This window comes from Acartia tonsa, chromosome 4, assembly GCF_053477335.1.
Source record: "Acartia tonsa isolate MP-2025a chromosome 4, ASM5347733v1, whole genome shotgun sequence".
NCBI lineage: Eukaryota > Metazoa > Arthropoda > Copepoda > Calanoida > Acartiidae > Acartia > Acartia tonsa.
Genome location: NC_137263.1, coordinates 34,686,489 through 34,709,941, shown reverse-complemented (window position 1 = coordinate 34,709,941; position 23,453 = coordinate 34,686,489). Strand labels below are relative to the sequence as shown.

Genomic DNA, 23,453 nt, shown 5'->3' with positions numbered 1-23,453 from the left:
TTCAGACTACTAAAAATGATTGAAATACCAAGTAGAATGAGAAAATTGGCCCTGCTTAGCGGGGCAACTTGTACTATTATTGGTGGAGTTGTCATCTGGAAAGATAGTATTGCTGGCCAGAAAGTTGAGCAAATTAAAACTGAAAAACAGCTTATTAAAGACGTTCAGGAAAGGCATTTTATTGGTTATTTATGTTGACTCTTAACAATTTTGTTTTATATTCTTATTTTTTACAAAACAATGTACCAAAAATATTACCTATAATATAAATAACGTAATAATAAAAGGGGCATTGCTATTGTAGAAAACCCTTAATTTAAACCATCAATTTTTAGAAAATGTTTTGTTGTGCTTAATTGAAATTGGTTTTGAAAATAAACATAATTTTTGCCTCCTTTAAAATGCATCATTTTACTCAGGGTAAAGTATTCGTGGTGACAGGAGCTAATTCTGGAATAGGATTAGAAATAACTAAAGGTTTACTTCCTTATTACTCTAAAATATAAGGGATAAGGGATGGGAAACGTAGGAAAATATTATTTCAGGCCTATTTCAAGCCTAGGCCTATTTCTAGCCTAATAAACCAGTTTTGGGATAGCGCAGTGGTTCGTATAAAATGCTAATGAAAAAGCTGTGTGTGTGTGTGTAGATAAAGTATAGAATCAAATTCAGGTAGCTAGTTTAAAGTAAAAAACATAACTTTTTATAAACCTATATATTAATGGCTTTTGTTAAAATGAAGTTTTTTCTCTCCCAAAATTTTTTATCTTTTACTTTGGTAATTTGAACTGTCAGAAAGCTATCGTTGGGTTTCCCTCAGACAGATTTTAGTTTGTATTATTTGCATTTTTATTAATGAGTAAAAATTTTATTTGAAAATTTCATTGCTAATTAAAATTCAAAATAAATAAATAAATATGCACTTGGGTAACATTCTATCAAGTTCTTTGGATACTATACTGGATATAATGTAATGATATATCTGTACTGTGTTGTATTGTACAAAAATTAGGGTGAAGGTGTTGTATCATTTCCGTACTAAATTTTTAAAATTCAAAATACAACATCTAATTTATAAACTACCAAATAAAACTTCGTAGCTACCTTCTTTCCAAAAAAATAATCCCGTTATTTTTGTTTTTTCTATGTGGCCCTTTTTTAATGTTTAACTCTAAGCAGATTTAATAATTAAACTAATGTGATCTAACACCATTTATATTTATTTTTTCGTAGCAGACGAAATCATTATTTTTTCTATAATTGTCTGCTTCTAAAATTTCCGCCATCTGTGATTTGGGCTTATTTTGTATCAACCAATCACCAATTGGCTCCGCCAATTGGTGATTGGTTGATACAAAACAAGCCCAAATCACAGAACACTATTGGTTTAGAGCGGTAGCCAATATGAGCCGTCCGCCAGTAAGGTCATTAAATTAGGCAAATGGTAAAAGTTGCATGATCCCTTTCAAAACCAGGCCGAGACCTAATTTATGGCCAGGTTTCCTATCCCTTATCCCTGTAAAATATACATTGAAATGTTTTATTTGTATAGAACATAAGAATGATAGTTATTGCAATATAATATATATTCATTATTAAGTATTTCAAAGGTGTTCAGCACCTATTATGTAAATACTTGGGTGATGAGTAAATAAGCAGGTTAAAACAGGACTTGCAAAGATGAAGGGAAAGGTATATATGGCATGCAGAGACATGAATAAATGTGAAGAAAAAAGAAGAGAAATTGTCATCGATACAAGAAATAAATATATTTACTGTAGAAAATGTGATCTTAACAGTTTTAATTCTGTCAGAGAATTTGTTAATCAATTTAATGAAAAGGTAAAGAATCATGTTTTATCATTTTTTAAAGAAGTGTTTATACGCCCATAATTTTTTCACCAAAAGTGAAGCCTTATGATTTAAGTTAAGCAAATCATGATTCTTAATGAACAGGAAGATAAGCTAGATGTTCTGATAAACAATGCTGGTGTCATGAATTGTAAAAAGTCATTAACTCCTGATGGTATAGAAACACATTTAGAAACAAATCACTTGGGACCTTTTCTATTAACAAATCTTCTCAAACCATCTTTGATAAATTCAGGTAGATTTTTATTTAGATTAATACAATTATCATTATAGATCAATTTTACAATCAGGTTTACTTATTGCTTTTATATTCACAATAGGGAAGAATACCTGTCTTGATTTTTTTCATGCTTGTTTCAGGCCACGGAAGAGTCATAAACCTGGTGAACTTGGATTATAGAAAAGGAAAAATAGACTTGTCAGATTTGAACTGTGATCAGAAGTACGATGCTAATGAAGCTTTCACCAGATCTCAGCTTGCTAATATGTTGGTGTTACGAGAATTAGCTAAATTATGGAACAAGGAAAGTTCAAGTCGCGTATTAAATAATAAACTATATAGATAACATTCCTAAATTCTAAGTTTGAATGTATTATTTTGAAAAAGATAATGTTTTTATACTTTTGGTCATTATTTTCCACCTACAACGGATATTGTTGTACTTTTGCATTGTTTACTGTCACTTTATTTTTGTTCTTTACTATACAAACGCTTGAACTTAATAGCTTTCTAGGAAAATATATCATTGTACGCCGTCTACCCAGGGGTATGTGGAACTAATATTAAAAGACACATGGGTGTAGATAAAAGTATATCAGGTAAATTTAAAACATTCTTGTCCATAGGAGGATTTTTTTGATTAATGAAGTACAAACATAGATATGTTAAACAACGTAAAACTAAACTCATTTCTATGTCATAGGATTGCTAAGATTATGTATATGCATGCAAAAGACGTAGCTAAAAAAATAAGAACGCAATATAGGGAAAGGGAACTACATAGAAGTCTCCTCCCTAAAATAAATACTGAGATTTTAATACTTTTACTTATCCTTGATATTTTGTAGGAAACTTTATTGCGAATCCTTTATTGTGGATATTAACAAAATCAGCTGAACGTGGAGCCCAAACTCCTTTGTTTGTGGCCACTAATCCCATATTGAATGAACCTTCAGGTAAGTCAAAATAATAAAAAAAAACCTTAGAAAGCTTGATTATTTCTGTTATTTTTATGTTTTTAATCTAATATCTTTATATCTTTATTGTTGAAGCACTAACCACTTAAAAAACTATTTTGTTATTAATTTTAATTAAAGAGAGATACAAACTATTGTAGGCAAAAGTTAGAAAAGGAAAACAATTTCCCGCATGCCACTGCTTTCGCGATGGCAAGGGTTTTTGTGGTCGGGTAATTTGAATAGTAACTATAGTTTCCAAAAGCATAATTTGAAAGTTTGCTCCCACAAGCTTTACTTGTTTTGAATTTTTCTTGTTGGAAGTACTAACGTTGGCATATTTTACAAAATCAAAATCATTTGACACATCCTGTCTACTTCTAGGAACCTTATTCTCAAACATGAAGTCGTTGGAGGTTGATCCTGTGGCAGACGATAGCCAGCTGGCCGCCAAGATGTTGGCAGTCTCTTCATATTGGTCTGGTTTGCTTAATAAGGAGGACTTAATAAAGAATAAATAAGTTATAGCTCAAAGTACGACTGAATAGTTTGAATACATTATAGATTAATCAATAATATATACCTATGTAAGCTACAAAAACGAAATTAAAGTCTTTAATTTCTAGTCCTAAGTAAGAAGTATCAAAGGCTGTGGTAGTTATTATAAAGATCAAAAGCTTAATTATTTATTGATCTTTTATTTTTATACTTGGTTGAGTTTTTTAAAAAAAAACTATTTGTTTAAACAAAACATAAAGAAATAGACAAGAATTTAAAAGTGTATAATATGTCATAAAACGTTTGCAGACTGATATAAAAATGTCGGCAAGTCCGCCAAGCTCCAGCTCTGGAGCTGGAAACCAGCCAGCTCCTCCAGTCACTAGTCAAGCAGGTATGAGGTTCGCAATACTACAGAACTCCTTGATTTTATTTTATTGATAAGAAATAAAATTCTTAAAATACCTTCTGTTTTTTGTTGCTTTCTACCCTTAATACATAAAATGATCCATGTTAATATAAAGGTAACCAGCATGTGGACAGAGACAAAATCTACCAGTGGATCATCGAGTTGTCTAACCCAGAGACCCGTGAGCAGGCCCTCCTGGAGCTTTCCAAGAAGAGAGAGGTTGTACCTGACCTGGCACCCATGCTCTGGCATTCTTTCGGCACAATGGCCGCTTTACTGCAGGTCGGCCTCTTGACAATTTTATTTTCACTGTAAAAGTATATAGACCAATGGATAAGAAATTATTTTCATTTTAAGGGTTCTAGATAGGTACCTAAGAGTACCTTAATTTAGGAGGATTTTTTTTATGGTTTTACACTTGATGAAATAATGTTCAGAAATTAAAAACAATGATTTTGTAGGCCTCTTACTTATTACTTTTCAATGTTTGTTTACTTTTTTAGGAAATTATAAAAATCTACCCAGCTATCAACCCACCAACTTTAACAGCTAACCAGTCCAATCGTGTATGCAACGCTCTTGCCCTACTCCAGTGTGTGGCCTCTCACCAGGACACCAGGTCTGCTTTCCTGCTGGCCAGCATTCCCCTATATCTGTATCCCTTCCTACATACGGTATCCAAGACGCGGCCGTTTGAATTCTTGAGGTTGACTAGTCTTGGGGTTATTGGTGCTCTTGTGAAGACAGACGAACAGGAGGTCATCAACTTTCTTCTTACAACGGAAATCATTCCTCTATGCTTAAGGTCAGTATTCACTATTTGATTTATAAAAATAGACTCAAAAAATATTTGAACGTATTCAAAGTCTCTTTTATACCATACTTGTTTTATTATAGTACCTAATCCAAATTTGATGCAACTTTAATTTTACAAATGATCAATTTAGGATTATGGAGTCTGGATCTGAATTGAGCAAGACTGTGGCAACTTTTATTCTGCAAAAGATTCTCCAGGACGAGACGGGACTATATTATATTTGCCAAACTTATGACAGGTATTTTTCTTATATGCAGGGTTTCGGATCCGGATCCGGATCCGCAAGGATCCGCATATTTTGAGTCCAAGGATCCGGATCCGGATCCGCAAAAAAAATGCGGATCCGGATCCGGATCCTTAGACTCCAAAAAATGCGGAAAAAATGGAAAAATCTACCTAAATTTATATAAAATCTCAGACATTCTCTTGATGAGAGCCAATCTTTAAGGTTTAGGTTCAGACTTGAAAATTAAAAGTATTTTTGACTTCGAATTGAAGAATAAATTTTTTTGAAAAATTTGGTGATTTTATTTTTATTGTCAAAGATCCGGATCCGCACTGACCAAATTTTGAGGATCCGGATCCGGATCCGCATAAAATCAATGCGGATCCGAAACCCTGCAGTTATATGATGTATATAAGATTCCTTGTTCTGAAAATAGGGTGCAACAATAATCAAATTTTTATTATCTTGATCTATTTTTGTTGATTGTAAACAATTTTTTCATATTCTATTAAAGCAATTTAAGGTTTGAATTATTGTGTTTGGCTGTAAATAAACAAGAAAATCTTTACAAATATGATTCAGGTTTTCTCACGTGGCCATGATCCTGGCTCGGATGGTGATCCAGCTAGCTAAAGAGCCCAGCCAGAGACTGTTGAAGCACGTGGTCAGATGTTACCTGAGGCTGTCCGACAACACACGCGCATGTGAGGCACTCTGCCAGTGCTTGCCAGATCAGCTCAAGGTATGTTTCATAAACGAGTGGTGCAACTGCCTTAATCCAATGTCAGTCTGTCTATGTTTTTGGTCTTTCGGTCCGTTGCGTCAGTAATGCTATTATATATATTGAATAATTAAAGCGTTATTGGAATACTCTTTCATTTATCGACTTGTTTTACTACAGGTTTGATCTTTATGCTGTGAGTTCATTACTTAAAATAATAATTTTACCATGACAACTATGTTCATTCTTTTTAGGATGAGACATTTGCAGTGTGCCTAAAGGACGACAAGGCGACTAAACACGGCCTGGCGCAGTTCCTCAAGAACATCGAGACAATGTCCAGCCAGACTCAGAAACAGCAGCAGCCGCAGCCACAACAAAAGCTCCAGTTATAACTTGAGGGAGTGCGGCCGCCGCGGCTGGCCTAGCGTTCCTGTTTGAAACCTTAATAAACTAGACCTTCAAGTTTTAACTTAAAAAGAACAATTTATAAACCTATTAATATTCTAGGTATATTTTTTCTCATCTGTTTCACTGGATGAATAGTCATTGTATATTTACCTAGCAAAGGTTTATTACATTTTTTAATACCAAAATTATAGTTAATGATATAGTATGAAAATAAAGATAATGTTTTCCTTATGACCTTAACTGACTAATTGGAAAATTTTTAGTGATAAATAAGTGATAGACAATCTATGCATCATTCTATATCTTACCTTTTTTGATATAGTCTTGTCATGCATAACTATTATTAGAAAAAAAATATATACAGATGCGAACAAAACAAGTAAAGCAGAAAAAATCTGTTGTTTAGATGTCCAAATTAGAAGTGAAAAAAGAACTGCTTTTGATGATGTTATTACGGTGATTTAAGGCAATAAATGTTAGGTGGAAAAAGTGACAACTTTAATATCAGTAAAATAATATTTCATTTTCTTCAAGAATTCTAATTGCAATATATTCATTTGTAAATGCACATTGAAATAAAATTTTCCACATATTTATGAATTGTCGTATTTATTGTTAAAGATATGTATTTTTCCCATTTTTGTAATATGTATCAACTTTATTTATTGTTTTTTTGTAGGTAATATTATTAATTAAACCTGTTTTATCGGAATAAGTTCTATCACAAACAATTAACAATTTTGTTCTGCAAAATAGATTATAACTTTTTTAGTTACATTTAGTCTCATTTTTTTACTCTAAGGTAAATGAACATATTCCGATATACTTGAAAATTAATTTTGTTATCTTTCAAAAAAAAATTTCTATATAGGTGTGGCGATTTTTCTGATATATGCCAAAATTTTATTTATTATCTTGATTCTAACTTTGTATGTATACTTTCAAATGTATTTCAATTTTGGCACACATCGACAATAGCCTATTTTCAAGAGATTTGAAATTCTCTTACAGATGTGTTTATTTCCTAAAATTCCTCCCCGATTAAAATTAAGAAAATATTACGTATTAATACAATATAAATTGGGGAAAGAAATTCAATTAGGTTGGTAACAACTATATACCCTTGTTATTTTATCAAAAGTATTTTGGGTCTTTTTTAATGTTGTCATTTTGTAATACTACAAATCTGCTGTCTTTATAAAGTTATTTAATTGTCATTGTCATTATTACAAGATGAGCGTTTATTGTATTTATAATGACTCTGAAAAATAAAATAAAAAACACAATAAATGAAGTTATGGGACCACACTTGTGTATTTATCTACTTTTCTAAAGGGGGTAAATATAGTCTCTTATTTTTATTTCTAACGGCTACGCATCGAAAGGCCTTCTAGTTTGAATTTAAGTTCTAAAGAGTTACAAATATTAAGGTGGGGTCCTATTTTCTTAAGGGAGATTTATCTTATAAGGGTGGATGTACCCTCACCCAAAAATAGTTTAATAACTTTTCTGGGACTTAAAAACTGTAAAAATAAAACAAAAAATATTTATTTTCTAATCCGATTAAATTTTTGGTTTTTTTTTATCTATGTAAGGCTTGTTTTTATAAAAGAACGTTTATAGCCCTAAAATAGACAAAAAGATTAATAGAAACAATATTTGCCCCTTTTGGTAAAATATAAAACAGTATTGTTTGTTGTTCTCTGATGTTCAAAATAGAAATATTTCAAAGAAGAAATAATGTTTTTATTTATATTTAAATGAAATTTTCCTTAATATTCTAAAAGCTATTAATAACAGGTTGGTAGTCGATAATATAACTATTTTATTTAACTTTTTATTTGATTTAACTGCAATTTGATTCATCAGTTAAAAGGCTAATTTTATTTTAGATAGGTTAATTTTCCAGTTTTCTTTAAAACATTTTGATCATATTTAAGAAATTTTGGCGTTTTATTCTTAGAAATATATCTCAAATTCAATTTATAACATCAATCAACAAACAACTGGAACTTAAATCAAGTCTAGTTAATGTTTTAAAATGATTTCAGACTAATAATAAAAATTTAAAATGTCTGTAGATTATCCTGGCTATGTATACGGAAGTCTGGTGGCTATGGGTGGCATTATGGGATATGCAAAAAGGCAAGATCATTAATATTATTTCAAAATATGACAATAAGAGGCAATTTACATCACACCGGATTCTAATCCGATTGTCAAAATATTGATTGATTTATCCGAACGGACTACTTTCATAGATTCGAATTTTGAACTTTAAAGGCAGCTAGCGGCCAAACGGTTGAACCCATATATTATGTTGGTACACAATTTTAACCGACAGAAGAAGGCCTACAATTGATGGGGAATAGCCATTGCAGTTATCTTGCAGTGCATATAAATGAACGAAGAAATCAGAAAAGATAAAAATGGATTTGTAATGAGGTATACGTCCTTATTGGATAATTTAAAATCAGACAAGCCGTTTTATCTGAACTCCCCTATTACCTACCGCTGGCATGATTATGGCAGGTGTCCTATAATATCAGTTTTTTTACGATGTGTTGGTTTGCGCTAATATTGACTAAAAAAGAAATAATAGAAGAAATATGTTGGTTCTTACTTTTAGAAAATCAGTTCCCTCCCTTGTAGCCGGTGTAACTTGTGGAACTTTAGCTTTGTATGGTGCTTATTCGGTAAGCAGTTTTGTTTTTTTTGTAGCAAAGCTTTATAATTCACTTTGTCTTACAAAGTCAGACCGAAACGCACCCTATGGGGAAAATGTGACAATAAACTTATTGGTCAATCATTCTTCAATTGGCTTATCAATGGATGTAATTGTCTTTGTCTATACTGAAATTGCCGCTGTAAATATTGTTAGCTACATTGTCATCAAAAATATTTTAAGTAAAAAGTTTATCTCGTGAAACTGTCATTAGAGCAATGTGTTATTTTTTCTAGGTAAGCAACGACGGCAGGACAGCTGCAAGTATTGCACCGGGATTGGCAACAGCCGCGCTTCTTTCAGCAGCTATGGGTGCTAGAGCCGCTAAATCTGGAAAGGTATCCTTTGAGCATTGTATATTTATAACTGCGATTACTTTTTTATCTAACTTTCTAAAACTCCGTGCAAATGTTAACAATAACAGTTAATTAACCTCGTATTTTTGAATATGAACTAATGTTCTCTGTATTTTTACTGTTTTTCTTAAAGGAACCATGCAAGAAATATACCACTTTAACTGCTGAAAGCCTGCAACGAGTAGACCCAGTACCCAAAATTTGAAGCCTCCAGCTTCAATAACAAAAGAGTTATAGACATTTCAAAATCATATTTTTAGTACAATGAAAATTTTAAAAGTTTTCAATTTTAATAATGGAATTTTCATTATTAAAATACGTCGCCTAGAAGGACAATTATAAGCTTATTTTTGGCAGAAACTTTGAATGCCAGTAACTGATAACATTTTTACAATAAAAACACGCTTCTTTATAGTCAAAATCATAAAAAAAAATCAGTTTAATTTGCGTTGTACTGAGAGTTCTGTAGTGTGAGAATGCCAGCCTTAAAGGATTTCCAGCCAATCATAACGCTGAGTCCGTGCTAAGTCCGCTGAACAACCAATCACAGCTGAGCATCTGTATTACTTACATTAGTTTAATTTTTTCCCGCTATGATTTTACGCTTTCAAACGCAATTTAAACCGAATTTTTAAGACATTTTGAATATAAAAAGGGGTGTTTTTATTGTAAAAATGTTATCAGTTACTGGCAGTCTAAGTTTCTGACAAAGATAAGCTTTTAATTTTGCTTCCAGACGACGTAATTTAATATTAAAATTTCCATCATTAGCAATGAAAATTTTTCAAAACTTTCATTGTACTAAAATAATCATTTTGAAATGTCTGTAGCTTTTTTGTTATTAAAGCTGGAGGCTTCAAATTTTGGGTATTGGGTCTACTCGTGGCAGGCTTACAGCAGTTAAAGCAGGGTATTTCTTGCAGAGTTCCTTTAATATAAAATAATTTATGCCCATTTTTCCTTTGCTGCTGTAGGGCATTGTCTTTGTTTTTTTTTACAACAAAAAAATATAAATATTCCTAGATTAGAAAAACGTTTAAATTAATAAAAACAAGAAAGATGGCGTACTATATTAAAGGGGACTATCGACGAACAAGAGCAAGTGATTCTAAACACCTTCCAGCATTGATTCTAAATGTTTGTTTTAGTGAATATACTAGGGTTATGATTAATATCGTTATATTAATTTTAAAAAATAAGTTTTACCATGGTTTTATATGAAAAAGATTCAAAATGTTAGAAATTTTTAAAACATATTTCATCGAATGTTTTGTTGAGTTCAAACTGCTGTGACACAAAAGTAAAATTTTTTAATGAAAAGTGTTAATTTAGATAAAGGGATGGTAACTTGTAATATTATTAACAGTTTATCAGTGTAATTTACAGCATTTGATTATGTTTTGGCGTGTTATTTTATTTGAACCTTTAAACTCAACAAAACATTTGATGATATTTCATAAAAAAACATAACATTTCAAAGTTTTATTCATAGAAAATTATGGTGAAACTTATTTTTAAAAATTGATATAACGATGTTAAACATAACCCTAGAATATACACCTAAATAACATTTAGAATCAATGCTGGAAGGTGCTTAAAATCACTTGCTCTCGTTCGTGGATAGTCCTCTTTTGAATTGGGTTAAGTAACTGAAACCCATTATTTCTAGTAACATTAGTAATGGAAAACTTTTCACCTAGGTTTTCAAAAAATTATGAATTATATTCTAATTCTATGTTTCTAAGAACTATAGTTTATTTCTTTTCATTTTAATAAACCCTTAAAACCTTTCTTTTAATCCTTAAATGTAGCTAAACTAGATATGTTAAACCAAGAAAGAATATAAAATTAATAAAAACAAGGAAGATGGCGTCCATGAGGCTTAAAGCAAAGAACCAAAAATATATCATCATAAGACATTTCTGTAAATAACATAAACACAAAGGGGTAGTTTCAAGAAATGCATTTGAACTTAATTTAGTGAACCGCATATTTTTTCCTGGTTAATAATTGGTTAAACTAAATTTATATGGCATATATTTGAAAAAATTTCAAATTTCTACCACGTAGTTTTTAAAATATCAAGACTTAAATCATAGACGTCCAAGCTATTTTTTTTTTGAGGGGGGGGGGGTAAAAAAAATAATGGGGGGGGGTAATTCGTATTTATGGGGGAGGGGTAAAATGACCCCCCCCCCCTTGGACGTCTATGACTTAAATATCGTCTTTTTAAATTGCATATATCACAAAGACGATTTTCAAGTCTTGATATTTTCAAAACTTCGTGGTAGAAAATTGAAATTCTTTCAATTATATGCCATATAAATATAGATTAACCCATTGACTAGCAAAAAATATGCGGTTCACTAAATTAAGTTCAAATGCATTTCGTGAAACTACCCCTTTAGATGTTTATCAGACCTCTTTTTGGTACATTTGATCTTTGAAATACTAGGTAGCTAATTTTTTTAAAAAAATTTTAGTTGATGCCAGCAGGAGCAGTGGCCATTCTTTCCCTTGGCATGGTTGCCAGATACGGATACCTTCTTTACACAATTCCCTCAAGATAAATCATAGTTAACAGTTACGGATATCGTCTTTACACAATTCCTTTAAGATAAATCAAGGTTGCCAGATAAAAAGAGTTGCGAAAAATTAATCACAAGTGATCATAAAGATAATTGATAATTTATGATTAGAATAAAAGTTTTCATTTAGGTAAGCTTTTTTTTGGAAAACTATTATTATTGAGTAGTGTTTTATTGTTATGTATTTTAAATATGCATATTTAGTCAATTTTAGTCATTATTTCTATTTATGTGATAATATTTAAAAATAATATTTTCAGATAAAATATCAAAATGACGACAGATTTCATTGGTTTTGCTTATTCTTTGGTGATCATAGCTGGTGGGGTTATGGGACTCTTAACTAAAGGTAATTGTATGTTATGGAGCACAAAATATAATAATATATAATATACCTACATATAAACAATTTTCAGAAGCGTTTGATTTTTCTAGTTTTTAGTTGCACTTCTTTAAATCGTTTAATTAAAATGTTTAAGCCCGCACTAAAGTTAAAATGTATTTCTTCCTTCGCACCCTAAGTTTTATAAACACGATCTCATGCAATCGGCTAAATCTTTGGGGACTAAATTTTGATTGTCCAGTGTCCAAACTTTTCCAATAATTTTAACCTATAGCATTTAAAATCCATAATTTGTTAAATGTTGAAATTAATCTGATATACAAAATAGCTAATTTTTTTAAAGGATCCATAATGTCTTGTGTGATGGGAGTTGGTTCAGGTCTTCTGGCTGGAGTTGCTGCATACAGGAGCTCACAGGAATATAAATACAAATAAATGATTCCCTTTTGAAAGCGATGCGTTTCTAAAATTAGAGAGGTCCCTACGTTCGCAATGGGTAGCTCTTATCGTTTATTTGTGTATTTTAGTATTGTGCTATAGATTTTAAACTTGGCACGGTGGTTTAGAAAGCGCAGGAACTCAATAATTGCTACCAGAAAGTCCCAAAATCTATTTAAAGCATATTGATATTAAAAAAGTTTTTGACAATCAGTTTCTATTTCATTCTATACATCTGATTTTTGTAATAATGATTCCTAGGACAATAAGGAACAATATTATATTAGCGAAGCGAATGTTCTTTCGTTCTCTAAAAGAAAGACATTGATATTGTAATGTATAAACACCTACTAGGATCCGCGACAATGGGGTATGTCAATGCTAGTGTCGGGAGTACTCTTCATACTCATGTCTGCCAGGTTCATCCAGTCGGGAAAGGTAAATATTCAGGGGGTGCATGTTTTTCATTATTAGAAATAAAGAAATATATAAATTAGGAAAGAAATATTTATGGTTCGGAGGGGAAAAATTCGACTAGGTTTGCAATTATACACCCCTAACAAAAGGATATTTCCATGATTTTACGCTAATAGGTTTGCAGTCAATTTAATAACTACGTTTGTAGATGCAAATCTACTCTTATTCAGTCTATCCATAAACTTATATGGCATAAGTATTATTTAATCATCTAGTTATGTATATATTAGTTAATGATTATAATATTTTTCAGATATTTCCAGCCGGAGTCGTGGCCTCTCTATCCTTTCTGATGATAATCAAGTGTCTGTATGTCGCACTCAGTGTCGACAAGAGAGCTAGATCTTAAATTTTACCACAGTTTTTACTCTGCACATTCCTAGATTTGTAATATTTTTTTCCAGAATGGTTTTAAATCCGATTCATTTTCACTGGAGTAAAACTGGTTCTGAGCCGTACTAAAAAAATCATACCTATATCTTATCGTTTTATAGTAAATTTTCAACAACAAAAAATTTAAATATCAAAACTTAATCACTGTTCTGTTGGTCTGAGCCTTCGGCTTTTAGGAAGTATCTTATTTTTTTTTCGTCTTACTATCCGGAGAAAACTGTCTATAATACGATGGGATAAATGAATATTATCTCAATAGAAAGGTTTTTACATAGGTACTGCAAAATTTTTTGTTAGTTTTTTCTTAACAAGTATTATTACTTCTGCTTATTCTTAAATTCGTATGGATTTTTAGTCCTAATTGTAATACCTACAGCATTTATAAATCATTAACATTTCTCTTTTGGTAGTGATTTGAATCTTCTATATTTTATATTCCTTATATTGGTTAAATAGATAGTTTTTATAGCAAAAATTATAGACATAGAATAATATTATACTCTAGATGCCTTATAGTAATAGAAATATTTGAAATATCGCATTTATAAATTTTACACATTGTTAGATATTATATGTCACAAAATTAGATGCCTTACATCATAGCCTAGTTATAGATAGATTGAGATAGAAATTATTTAGAATTTGTTACTATTTATATACAAATAAATCAAATGATAGAACATTCTAGAAGTATAAACTTAAATATTTTTGAATTTTATTATTTTTATTTTTCTTATTTGGCCCTTTTAAAACCAATTTCGTCTTTTACAAATAATACATTAAAAAATTCACTTGTGATTTACCTAACTATTTCTTTTTTAGTATTTTTATCTATGTATTGTACAATTTGAATAAAATTAATTTATTACCTACCAATCTTTTTATGCATATTTATTTCAGATGAAAATGAAAGATGGACAGTCCTTTTAATGTAGGGCTAAGTAAGAAAATTTACAGATATAATTGCACAATGTGCAGACAAAGTTTTCACAGAATAGCAGAATTAGATTCACATTATTTAAGGATAGTGAAGGGGTATTGTTAGTTTATTATTATTTATTCCTTACATTAAAGTAAAAGGATCTCTCCAACCGCTGAAATGGTTCTAATTTACAATGCAGCATCTCATAGGTCCTAGGAAGGTTTTTAACTATTTGGGGGGAGGGCAACACCACCCACCGAAGAGAAATCGCTTCTAAAATCCCTCCCACTCCTCAAATGCCCTTAGGGGCGTAGCAAGCGGCTAGTATGAAACAATTTATGAGCGATAGTTTATTATAAGGGTTTCTTCTAAACGGAGTTATAAAGATTTTTTATTTTATTAATAATTCTGTATTCGCCTCTAGAAGCTTTCTTTTCGATAAAATAGGATTGTTAGTAAGGCTACATGATATTTAACTGATATGACAGTCATGGATCTCCATTACATTGAAGCTTATAAGTCACGGGAATCTTTCACGAGAAAAATCGCCTCCAAAAAATATAACCCCCCTCCCCTTTCATTCCACTAGACAGGGCGTGGCCGCTAATGTACTTATTTAAGAATTGAGTTGTTTTTTTTAATTTACAGTGACACCACAGTTTTTTCAAAGTTTTATATTGTAATGTTCACTACTTTGCTAAATCTTAGAACTTAACCTCTATTTTTAACTGTTTCTTAGGTAGTTTTTATGATTCTACTTCAATGTAGGCATTTTCTAGCCTATAAATAGCTTCAACAATGCCTACTTTACTAAAATGTTAAACAGTGATCATAATAAGAAGAATGTATCTGAGTGTCCACACTGTCACAAGCTATTCAAATCTTCACTCAAGATACATATACTAGAAGCACACAGAGAAATCAAATATTCATGTGATACATGTGATAAACAATTCAACACCCTCAGAAGCTTGACCAGACACAATAAAATTGTTCATCAAGGTAAGAATTTTTGACAACTAAAATGTAATGAAATCATATTTTTTACCATTATCGAAAGTTTTGTTAGTCTACATAAACTAATAGATATCTTTTAGTTGTTATTGACATTAGTGCTATTACTATTATAAGGGGGAGGCGGATGTGCCACTTTTTGAAACCAAAAGTAAAACGTGCATGATCTCAGCCCATGAAAGAGTTACAGCTCTAAAACTCGGCACAGCAGTTGCTTTTGTGGAAAACAATATGAAACTGTGAAGAACGGCAGCGGAACCGCCGCTCCCGCCGAAATTTTTTTGCCTTTTCTCGCCATAATAGACAATTTTCAATCATCTGAGATGAACTTTTTTTTTCATAAAAATTTCGCTTATATATTTTCACTTGACACTTGTAAGATTTTACACTTGCAATCTTTTTTTAATATTGACATGTTTAAAATATTACAAGTGTCACGTGAAAATATAAGGGAAATTTTTATGAGAAAAAAAGTTTATCTCAGATGATTGAGAACTGTCTAATTTGGCGAAAAAAGGCAAAATAAAATCGGCGGTTTTCGGCGGGAGTGGCGGTTCTGCCGCCGTTTCTCCACAAAAGCAACTGCTGTGCCGAATTTTAGAGCTGAAACTCTTTAATGGGCTGAGATCATGCACGTTTTACTTTTGGTTTCAAAAAGTGGCACATCCGCCTCCCCCTTTTAAATAACTCTAGCTCAGGAAGTGACATTTCTTTTTAATCAATTTCCACCTCGCTTGTCTAAAATATTCGTTATTGTTCTTCTTTCTACATATGTAAATTTATTATTAATCTGTATTTTTTTATCAACTAATCAATTTTCTTTTGATTGTATTTTTTTACCGGCCATTTTGTAGAAAAACAGTCTTTCTTTCGACAAAATATAATATCAACATGTATAAGGTACTTAAAAGTAAATTTATTCTAAAATGTTTTATTTTTAAGGTTTAAAAAAGAGTGAAGACAAGTATGAAGATTGCAAAGTATGCGGAGTTCGAGTATTGGATAGAAAACTGACCAGCCATATTGAGATTCATCATTTGTTACCAGGAATAGGGGTTGTCAAACTTTAATTTATGTATATAATATTTAGTAATCTATTCTATAAATAAGAGGGTTTACCTACTCTTATAAATGTTAAAAAAAAATTTATTATTTCGTATGTCTGAAAAAATGAAAGAATGTGAAAGTAAGGAAATCCAAACGCATAACATATGTATATCTTTACTACTTTTTTTTGCCCAATTATCTTTTAAAATAACCTTTTTTGGCTTTCTATTATTTTCAGCTAAAAATACAACCCTGATATTTAGAAAAGTTTTCTGTACCCTGTCCCTTATGTCCATCCCGTGTTAGATTTCTACCTTACCATCTGAATACTATTCACCCACAGGTTGTCTTTCAAATAAAACTTTTTTCTTTTGTATGTTCTCCTCGCACAGTTATGGAATCTCGACGACAAAGATTTTTTTATCCAATCTTGACAAGTGAGGTATTTTTGGAAGGAGGAATATATATAGAAAACGCCTATGAAAATTAGAAAATCCGCAGAAATCATATTTGCAAGTTATTTGCAAAAATCTGCAATGTTAATTTGCAAAATTAATTTCATGCCTTAAATGACTTATTTAAAAAGAAATCTTTTTATGAAAAGTGTTTATCTATAAGTTTAGAACATACTTAAGGCAAACAAAATTTCTTTAGTGTTACTTTTTTCACCTTATATATGAAAAAAGCAGTTTCTCACATTTTATGATAAAAAAAAAATATAGGAACAAAAAATATGTTTTTTCTTGATGTAAACACAATGATTGGCATAAAATCTATCATCTTAAATGTAAAAATCAGATATAAAATCCTTTTTAGAGCAAAAATAGTGCAAAAAGTAACCAAGACATTTTTGCAAAGTATGAAAATCTGAAGAAAATAGTTCTTTTGATTTTGATATACATATCAGATAAATGTATATAAAATTAGTGATCAAAAACTATAAAACAAGTTATAACTTTTTCAACCCTATCATTTATTAAAATGCACTTTTAGGTTTACTTATTACCAAAGTAGCACATAAAAACTCTTTTCATTAAGTTATTAAACAAAATAAATTCAAATCAACAATTAGGCGTTTTTTATAATGCAATAGACCATTTTGTAGTTGGTTTTTGGCATTTATTTTGTTCAATTACATCATAAAAAGAGTTTTTATGCACTACTTCGGTAATTCTTAAACCTAAAAGTGCAATTTAATCAATGACAATGTTGAAAAAACTTATAACATGTTTTATAGTTTTTAATCACTAATTTTATATACATTTATCTGATATGTATATCAAAAGCAAAAAGAACTATTTTCTTCAGATTTTCATACTTTGCAAAAATGTCTTGGTTACTTTTTGCACTATATTAGCTCTAAAAAGGATTCTATATCTGATTTTTACATTTAGTATGATAGATTTTATGCCAATTATTGTGTTTACATCAAGAAAAATCATATTTTTGGTTCCTATACCTTTTTTTATCATAAAATGTGAGAAACTGCTTTTTTCATATATAAGGTGAAAAAAGTAACACTAAAGAAACTTTTTTTGCTCTAAGTATTTTCTAAACTTATAAATAAACACATTTCATAAAAAGATTTTTTCTAAATAAGTCACTTAAGGCATGAAATTAATTTTGCAAATTAGCATTGCAGATTTTTGCAAATAACTTGCAAATATGATTTCTGCGGATTTTCTAATTTTCATAGGCGTTTTCTATATATATTCCTCTTTCCAAAAATACCTCACTTGTCAAGATTGGATAAAAAAATCTTTGTCGTTGAGATTCCATAACTGTGCTCGTCCATCCGTGAAATGTTGATAATTAAGTCATATTCCTTATATTAAAGTAACAGGAATGTTCTCTGTTTGTACCGAAGGATCTCGCTAACCGCTGAACTGACATGGTTCTCCTTAACAGTGTAGCTTCTCATACGTTCTGGGAAAGTTAATGGCTATTAGGGGGGGGGGGGGGGAGGGTACCACCACCCTCCCAAGAGAAATCGCTAGCGGATATTTTTGGTAAACAGCTAATACCAAAAAATACATATCTAACCCAATCTATCGGAGAAAAAAATAATATTATGGTAATTTTGTCATATATTGAAAAGAAAATATTTTACGTGAACCTAGAGGCCTCCAAAAACTATTGATATAAAACCTTAAAGGAAAATTCCTATAATGTAGCAACTTTGTAGTCTTTGAAAGAAAATCAATGCTTTTATTTTATAAGGTTTGAAATTGGGATTTGTAGGTCTCACATTCTAGACTATTTTGAAAATTGAATGGGATAAAAAAAATTAATTCAACTTTTGGCTGTAGTTAGTTTCGTTACACTGCCCTCTATCTATCGCCCCTTGAACGCCCCTTATGACAAGATTATAATGCCTGTTGTGATAAGAGGCGATAACATCGCGTCTTCTAGCGGCGATAGAGGGTAGTGTCACGAAACCAACTATAGCCAAACTTTCACGTATAAAAAGAATCTTATCTAAACTATATTTTTTAAAAATTTGTAGGGTAAATAAGATTAAAATGTATTTAAACTTAATTACCTAGGTGAATGTGCGAAGAGACTTGTACAATTGTAGAAGATGCTCGAGGAAAATATATTTTTATCCAATGCGATGTTTTTTTCTAATTTATTCTGTGTTTTTTATTTGAAAAACATTTTTATTAATATGAAATGGAGTAGTCTAATTTGATAAATATTTATGAACAGTTCCGAGTTTTTTTTCCAGATTTATGTTTTTGATATATATATAATAGGGCGGGTTCATATCGGAATTAGACAAAGAGGGGGTATGCAACAGATAAAATTAACCTTAAAACATTTCTGACCGAAAAAGAATTTTAAAAAATTGAGTTTTAGAACGCGACCACTAAAAAATATATTTCATTACTTATTAATATGCAAAGACGACATTCAAAAAAAATTTTGAATCAGAACTATGGCTTCATGGTGCTCCCTGGAAAGGCCTTGAGGAGCTGAATCAGGAACTTTTGTCCGTTTCAAAATATCTCGTTCCTAGCCTTAGAGATCACTAAAAAACCACAATTTTTTAAGGTTTATTGAGAATTGTCTAATTTGTAGAGGTTTTTTAGATTTTCTCAGGCTAGGAACGAGATTTTTTGAAACGGTCAAAAGTTCCTGATTCTACTCCTCAATGCCTTTCCTGGGAGCACCATGAAGCTATAGTTCTTATTCAAAAAAAATTGACTCCCATTTACAAATAGCTATACAATTGAATGTCTGGTCGTCAGAGGTTTTAAGACTTAGGATAAATTTTAAATCATCCAGAGGTGTATTATACTCATACAAATCATTTGCAGATCCCCGCTTTGGCCTCAGAAAAAAAATGTCCAAAATCAACCCACCCTAATATATAATTATCTATAATACAAAGTAGAATGATGTCTGTCTGTTCGTCCCTTAAGATCTCGGTAACCACTGAACCGATTGGATTCTTCTCTTTAGGGAATATACCTATTGGTCCTGTGGTGGTTTTAGGTGAATTTTGAGAATTTGCCACTTTTTCATAAAAATTCAATTCGTAAAAATTAAACCCAGGTTGTTTGCCGTATACACAAAAATTTTATTTTGTACAAATTAAACCCAGGTTGTTCTCATACACAAAAGTTAAAATTTGTGAAATAAAAATAGGTAGGTTTTAAATTTTTTATGGTGCTGGTGCTGGTTTTTGTTTACAGAAAAAAAAAATAAAAAATTTTGGAAGTTGGGATTTTTTTTTATTTTTGGGGGGGTTCGGGTGTTTCACCCCCCAAGAAAATAGCTTAAAACCACCAGACGACCAGTAGGTATATTCCCTGAAGAGTAGAGCGCAATCGGTTCTGAGATTTTACAAAAAAAATGTAAATACATTTTCTTGGGGGGTGGGATTTGTTAGTTTTGGGGGGGTTTGGGGTGTCCCACCCCCCAGGAAAATAGCTTAAAACCATCACAGGACCACTAGGTATATTTCCTGAAGAGTAGAGCCCAATCGGTTCAGCGGTTACTGAGATCTTAAGCTTCGGACAGACATCATGCTACTTTGGTCTTAAACTTTGGCTACTTTTATTAAATCTTGATTGGTTATTTGGTTGGTTCTAAATTAATAGTGTCCAAACTAATAATTCTATCATCAGTTGGGATGTAAATTAATTCATCATCAATTGTCTTAACACTTAATATCTCTTGATTTACCTTACATAGTAAAACTTTTGATAAATAAATGTCTATAGGGTAACGTGGGGTAATTCCGGTCAATTTTTTTCTTCAACTTAAAAAAAAACATACTTCCCAAAAACTTTTTCCGGTTTTTAAGAGTGCAAATGAACGATATGGCAATAACGAAGAAGCCTGTCTTGGTCCCATTAAGATCTCGCAACTAGAAGTCGGTCAAAAATCGGTTTAAAGGGCGGCGGTTGGCCTATACCGGAATAACCCCACCGGTGGGGCTATTCCGGTCAGTTGACTTTGGGGGGGTGGAACACCCCCTTAAAATATTTTTTTTTTAAATATTAAACTATGAGTAGAAAGCTGAGGTCATTAGCTTTCTAACAGTACTAGTCGCATGCAGATCAGACAATTTTTTGACAACATTTTCCCCATTTTAAAAAAGTCGGTAAAATCGCAAAAAAAAACATCAATTTTTTTCATGCAAACTTTTAAAAAAAAATCATACTTTTTATTATATGATTAGGTTTTTTTAAGCTTTATACATAAATTAGAGGCAATTTCTGATTCGCAGGTCTTGGAATTTCTTGAAAAAAGTGATTTTTTCCCAAAAAATTTTTAATTTTAAAAATCCTGCCAGTTTTGACAGCAGTTTTTGATACAATTTTTCTTGTCTCAAATTGGCTAGGATTGACCTACAAGGGTGGTTAAGGTGTCTAAAGATGCAAAATTACATGCCTGACAATTAACTCGAAATGATATGGGGTCTAACTCTAATATTTCAACACATTTTATGCAACAGGAATTTTGAAAATGCAAAATTTTGAATATGTACTCTAAATCTTGGAGATAGAACCCATATCCTGGGGAGTTTTTGTTAGGACATGCAAAGAGCTTTCTATAGACACCTTAAACACCTTTCTAGCTTAATCCTAGCTGATTTGACATAAAAAATCCAAACCGCGCAAAAATCGCGAACACCCTCTTATACGAAAAAGATGTAAGAGTTTCATATGGAATTTAAAATCTTCTAGCGGTCTTTCTATTAGACATACCCCTTCTTACATGAGCCAATGCAGCTGATACATCTTCAGGCAAATATTTAAGGCGTTCCTTTGGGTGATATACTCTTCCCATTACTATAAAAATGTGTCTGAAAAATTTTAAATGTCTTTACAATTTGAAAAGCTTAGGCAACAAAACATGACATAATACAAGCAGTAAAATGACTAATAATGTACATCTAACAACAGGCAAGGGAAGGTTAAAGCCTTTGTCATGCATTGGGGTTGTTCATGCTTCCAGATCACCTGAAAAAACATTAGGGTATAATATATTTATAAATATAGTAATAAAAAAAAAGTAAAAAAAGTGACCGGAATTGACCATATTTTTGAGACGAAAAAAAAATTATGAAAAAATCAAGTTAGAACAACGCCTCCAATTGCAAACGATAAATGAATGCCATATCTTTCATTTTACAAAAACCCGCGGGTCAATAGGACTTACCATTTTTTCACAATTTTAGGTTGAACATGGCCTATTTTGAAAATTTTTTTTTGCAAATTTTTTGCAACTTTTTGAGGGCAAAAAAATCATAGAAGGAGTGATCTGACAAAAATTTGCTGAAGTAAGAAATGAAAGTATAGGCAATAAACTACAACTTTGCTTTTCTGAAGATCTCTCGCAAACGTTTAGAACACCGTTAAAAAACGGTTTTAAAAAAGTTGGTCGAGTGACCGGAATTAGACCCCCCTACCGCATTTACCCCACGTTACCCTAGTATTTTATACAAATATTCCACAATCTACAACTACATCCAACTCCTATATTGTATTTTTTAAGAGAGAAAAAGTACCAATGAAGTGATTTTGCTTCTCAGGAACCAACACATAAGAATTTTATTGTACATAAAAACAAGGATGACAACATGATCTATAAAAGCGAAGCTCTGATATGGAAGGACAAGGGAACATTAACTCTTGTAGAGTGTCAGAAATGAATAAACTGAATATTTATGCATAAGTCTACAAAATTGTAATTAAATTTGTAATTTAATGCATTATACTGTTTAAGGACATACTTACTGACGTTTTTAGGACTTGATGCTAGAGATGCTTCGCTTATAACATTGTACCTTGTTGTAATAGGAACCAATATTCAAAAAATTAGATGAATAGGATAATTTAACATACAAAAATATTTGTTGTCAAAAAATTAAAAAAATCTGCTTGTTTTAAATAGATGTACTGACTTTCTGATAACGATTATAGACTTGCTGCGCTATCTAAGTCGTACCTAACTGTTAAAGGAATCAGCATGCAAAGTTTTAAATTGATAGGACAATTCTACCCTGTTTAAATTAACGAAATGAGCTAAGCGTAACGGATTGACCCACCCTAATTATAAAAAAGCTTCGCTTTAAAAAAGATGTATAAAAAATGATTACGCAGATATTTTGTAAGTTCTGAAGATCTGAATAAACATGAAGAAAGCCACAAAATATATCCATGCAGTCTCTGTGAACAGGAATTTTAACTTAATTATTTTACAAATTAATTACCTATGGGGCTTTATATTGTGTAATATTTACGGATTTTTTATCGACTTAGATTTCTTTAAATCATGACTTACCGCATGAACTTTGTAATTATACTATTTTATTTTGTTCCCTTATTTACTTAGGACTATTAAGATTCTACGAAGTTTGTCTACAATGGAGATAGAAATTACCTATATTTTAAATATAGGTACTAGCAGCGAATATGCCCCTAGAGGCCACGGTCAATTTAGGAAAGAGTGGGGGTTTTTTTTTGGGGGGGGGGCGGTGATTTTTCTTGCAGGTACTAGTGTTTA

The 23,453-nt window shown here is 31.2% G+C and overlaps 5 protein-coding genes across 16 annotated transcripts in view; 4 read left to right on the top strand and 1 right to left on the bottom strand.

Annotated features, from left to right (window-relative positions):
• Positions 1 to 3,856, top strand: LOC145316937 (retinol dehydrogenase 13-like). Of its 2 annotated transcripts, none has more exons than XM_080157781.1 (8): positions 1 to 169; positions 421 to 477; positions 1,670 to 1,842; positions 1,957 to 2,107; positions 2,233 to 2,400; positions 2,611 to 2,691; positions 2,941 to 3,048; positions 3,433 to 3,856. In XM_080157781.1, exons 1-8 carry the CDS (start codon positions 16 to 18, stop codon positions 3,567 to 3,569), a joined length of 1,029 nt encoding a protein of 342 aa, XP_080013907.1. In that variant the 5' UTR covers positions 1 to 15; the 3' UTR covers positions 3,570 to 3,856. The 2 variants fall into 2 exon arrangements, with proteins under 2 accessions (XP_080013907.1, XP_080013908.1); XM_080157782.1 differs by having other exon boundaries at positions 97 to 169; positions 1,660 to 1,842.
• LOC145316934 (protein deacetylase HDAC6-like) overlaps positions 1 to 23,453 on the bottom strand; it is a 46,672-nt gene that overhangs the window by 14,536 nt on the left and 8,683 nt on the right. The gene's annotated exons all lie outside the window — the stretch shown is intronic.
• Rcd-1 (Required for cell differentiation 1) lies at positions 3,807 to 8,274 on the top strand. 3 transcript variants are annotated; one of them, XM_080157785.1, is made up of 9 exons: positions 3,807 to 3,940; positions 4,071 to 4,237; positions 4,459 to 4,760; positions 4,903 to 5,010; positions 5,581 to 5,740; positions 5,974 to 6,809; positions 7,002 to 7,468; positions 7,818 to 7,930; positions 8,094 to 8,274. In XM_080157785.1, exons 1-6 carry the CDS (start codon positions 3,868 to 3,870, stop codon positions 6,112 to 6,114), a joined length of 951 nt encoding a protein of 316 aa, XP_080013911.1. In that variant the 5' UTR covers positions 3,807 to 3,867; the 3' UTR covers positions 6,115 to 6,809; positions 7,002 to 7,468; positions 7,818 to 7,930; positions 8,094 to 8,274. The 3 variants fall into 3 exon arrangements, with proteins under 3 accessions (XP_080013911.1, XP_080013910.1, XP_080013909.1); XM_080157784.1 differs by having other exon boundaries at positions 7,002 to 7,930; XM_080157783.1 differs by lacking the exons at positions 7,818 to 7,930; positions 8,094 to 8,274 and having other exon boundaries at positions 5,974 to 6,805; positions 7,002 to 7,436.
• On the top strand, positions 8,202 to 13,406 carry LOC145315445 (transmembrane protein 14A). The gene is made up of 5 exons (XM_080155427.1): positions 8,202 to 8,275; positions 8,760 to 8,826; positions 9,092 to 9,193; positions 12,935 to 13,018; positions 13,311 to 13,406. Exons 1-5 carry the CDS (start codon positions 8,202 to 8,204, stop codon positions 13,404 to 13,406), a joined length of 423 nt encoding a protein of 140 aa, XP_080011553.1.
• The window catches only part of LOC145316936 (uncharacterized), a 26,793-nt gene continuing 16,211 nt past the window's right edge, over positions 12,872 to 23,453 (top strand). For 2 of the 3 annotated variants that reach the window (XM_080157780.1, XM_080157778.1), the window contains exons 1-7: positions 12,872 to 13,018; positions 13,311 to 14,485; positions 15,199 to 15,374; positions 16,329 to 16,433; positions 16,697 to 16,776; positions 18,980 to 19,023; positions 23,051 to 23,126. In XM_080157780.1, coding sequence (XP_080013906.1) covers positions 14,364 to 14,485; positions 15,199 to 15,374; positions 16,329 to 16,433; positions 16,697 to 16,776; positions 18,980 to 19,023; positions 23,051 to 23,126 — 603 coding nt within the window. In that variant the 5' untranslated portion in view covers positions 12,872 to 13,018; positions 13,311 to 14,363. The remainder of the gene's footprint in view (positions 13,019 to 13,310; positions 14,486 to 15,198; positions 15,375 to 16,328; positions 16,434 to 16,696; positions 16,777 to 18,979; positions 19,024 to 23,050; positions 23,127 to 23,453) is intronic. The other variant, XM_080157779.1, reaches the window with a different exon arrangement.

What these genes read in the sequence shown, in the direction of transcription:
- LOC145316937 (XM_080157781.1), top strand. Translation starts at nt 16, where the DNA reads ATGATTGAAATACCAAGTAGAATGAGAAAATTGGCCCTGCTTAGCGGG. An exon ending in GCTTATTAAAGACGTTCAGG is followed by an intron (nt 170 to 420) that starts AAAGGCATTTTA and finishes ATTTTACTCAGG; the next exon opens with GTAAAGTATTCGTGGTGACA. An exon ending in AGGATTAGAAATAACTAAAG is followed by an intron (nt 478 to 1,669) that starts GTTTACTTCCTT and finishes AGGTTAAAACAG; the next exon opens with GACTTGCAAAGATGAAGGGA.
- Rcd-1 (XM_080157785.1), top strand. Translation starts at nt 3,868, where the DNA reads ATGTCGGCAAGTCCGCCAAGCTCCAGCTCTGGAGCTGGAAACCAGCCA. An exon ending in ATTTGCCAAACTTATGACAG is followed by an intron (nt 5,011 to 5,580) that starts GTATTTTTCTTA and finishes AATATGATTCAG; the next exon opens with GTTTTCTCACGTGGCCATGA. An exon ending in GCTTGCCAGATCAGCTCAAG is followed by an intron (nt 5,741 to 5,973) that starts GTATGTTTCATA and finishes CATTCTTTTTAG; the next exon opens with GATGAGACATTTGCAGTGTG.
- LOC145315445 (XM_080155427.1), top strand. Translation starts at nt 8,202, where the DNA reads ATGTCTGTAGATTATCCTGGCTATGTATACGGAAGTCTGGTGGCTATG. An exon ending in GAGCCGCTAAATCTGGAAAG is followed by an intron (nt 9,194 to 12,934) that starts GTATCCTTTGAG and finishes AACACCTACTAG; the next exon opens with GATCCGCGACAATGGGGTAT. An exon ending in GGTTCATCCAGTCGGGAAAG is followed by an intron (nt 13,019 to 13,310) that starts GTAAATATTCAG and finishes AATATTTTTCAG; the next exon opens with ATATTTCCAGCCGGAGTCGT.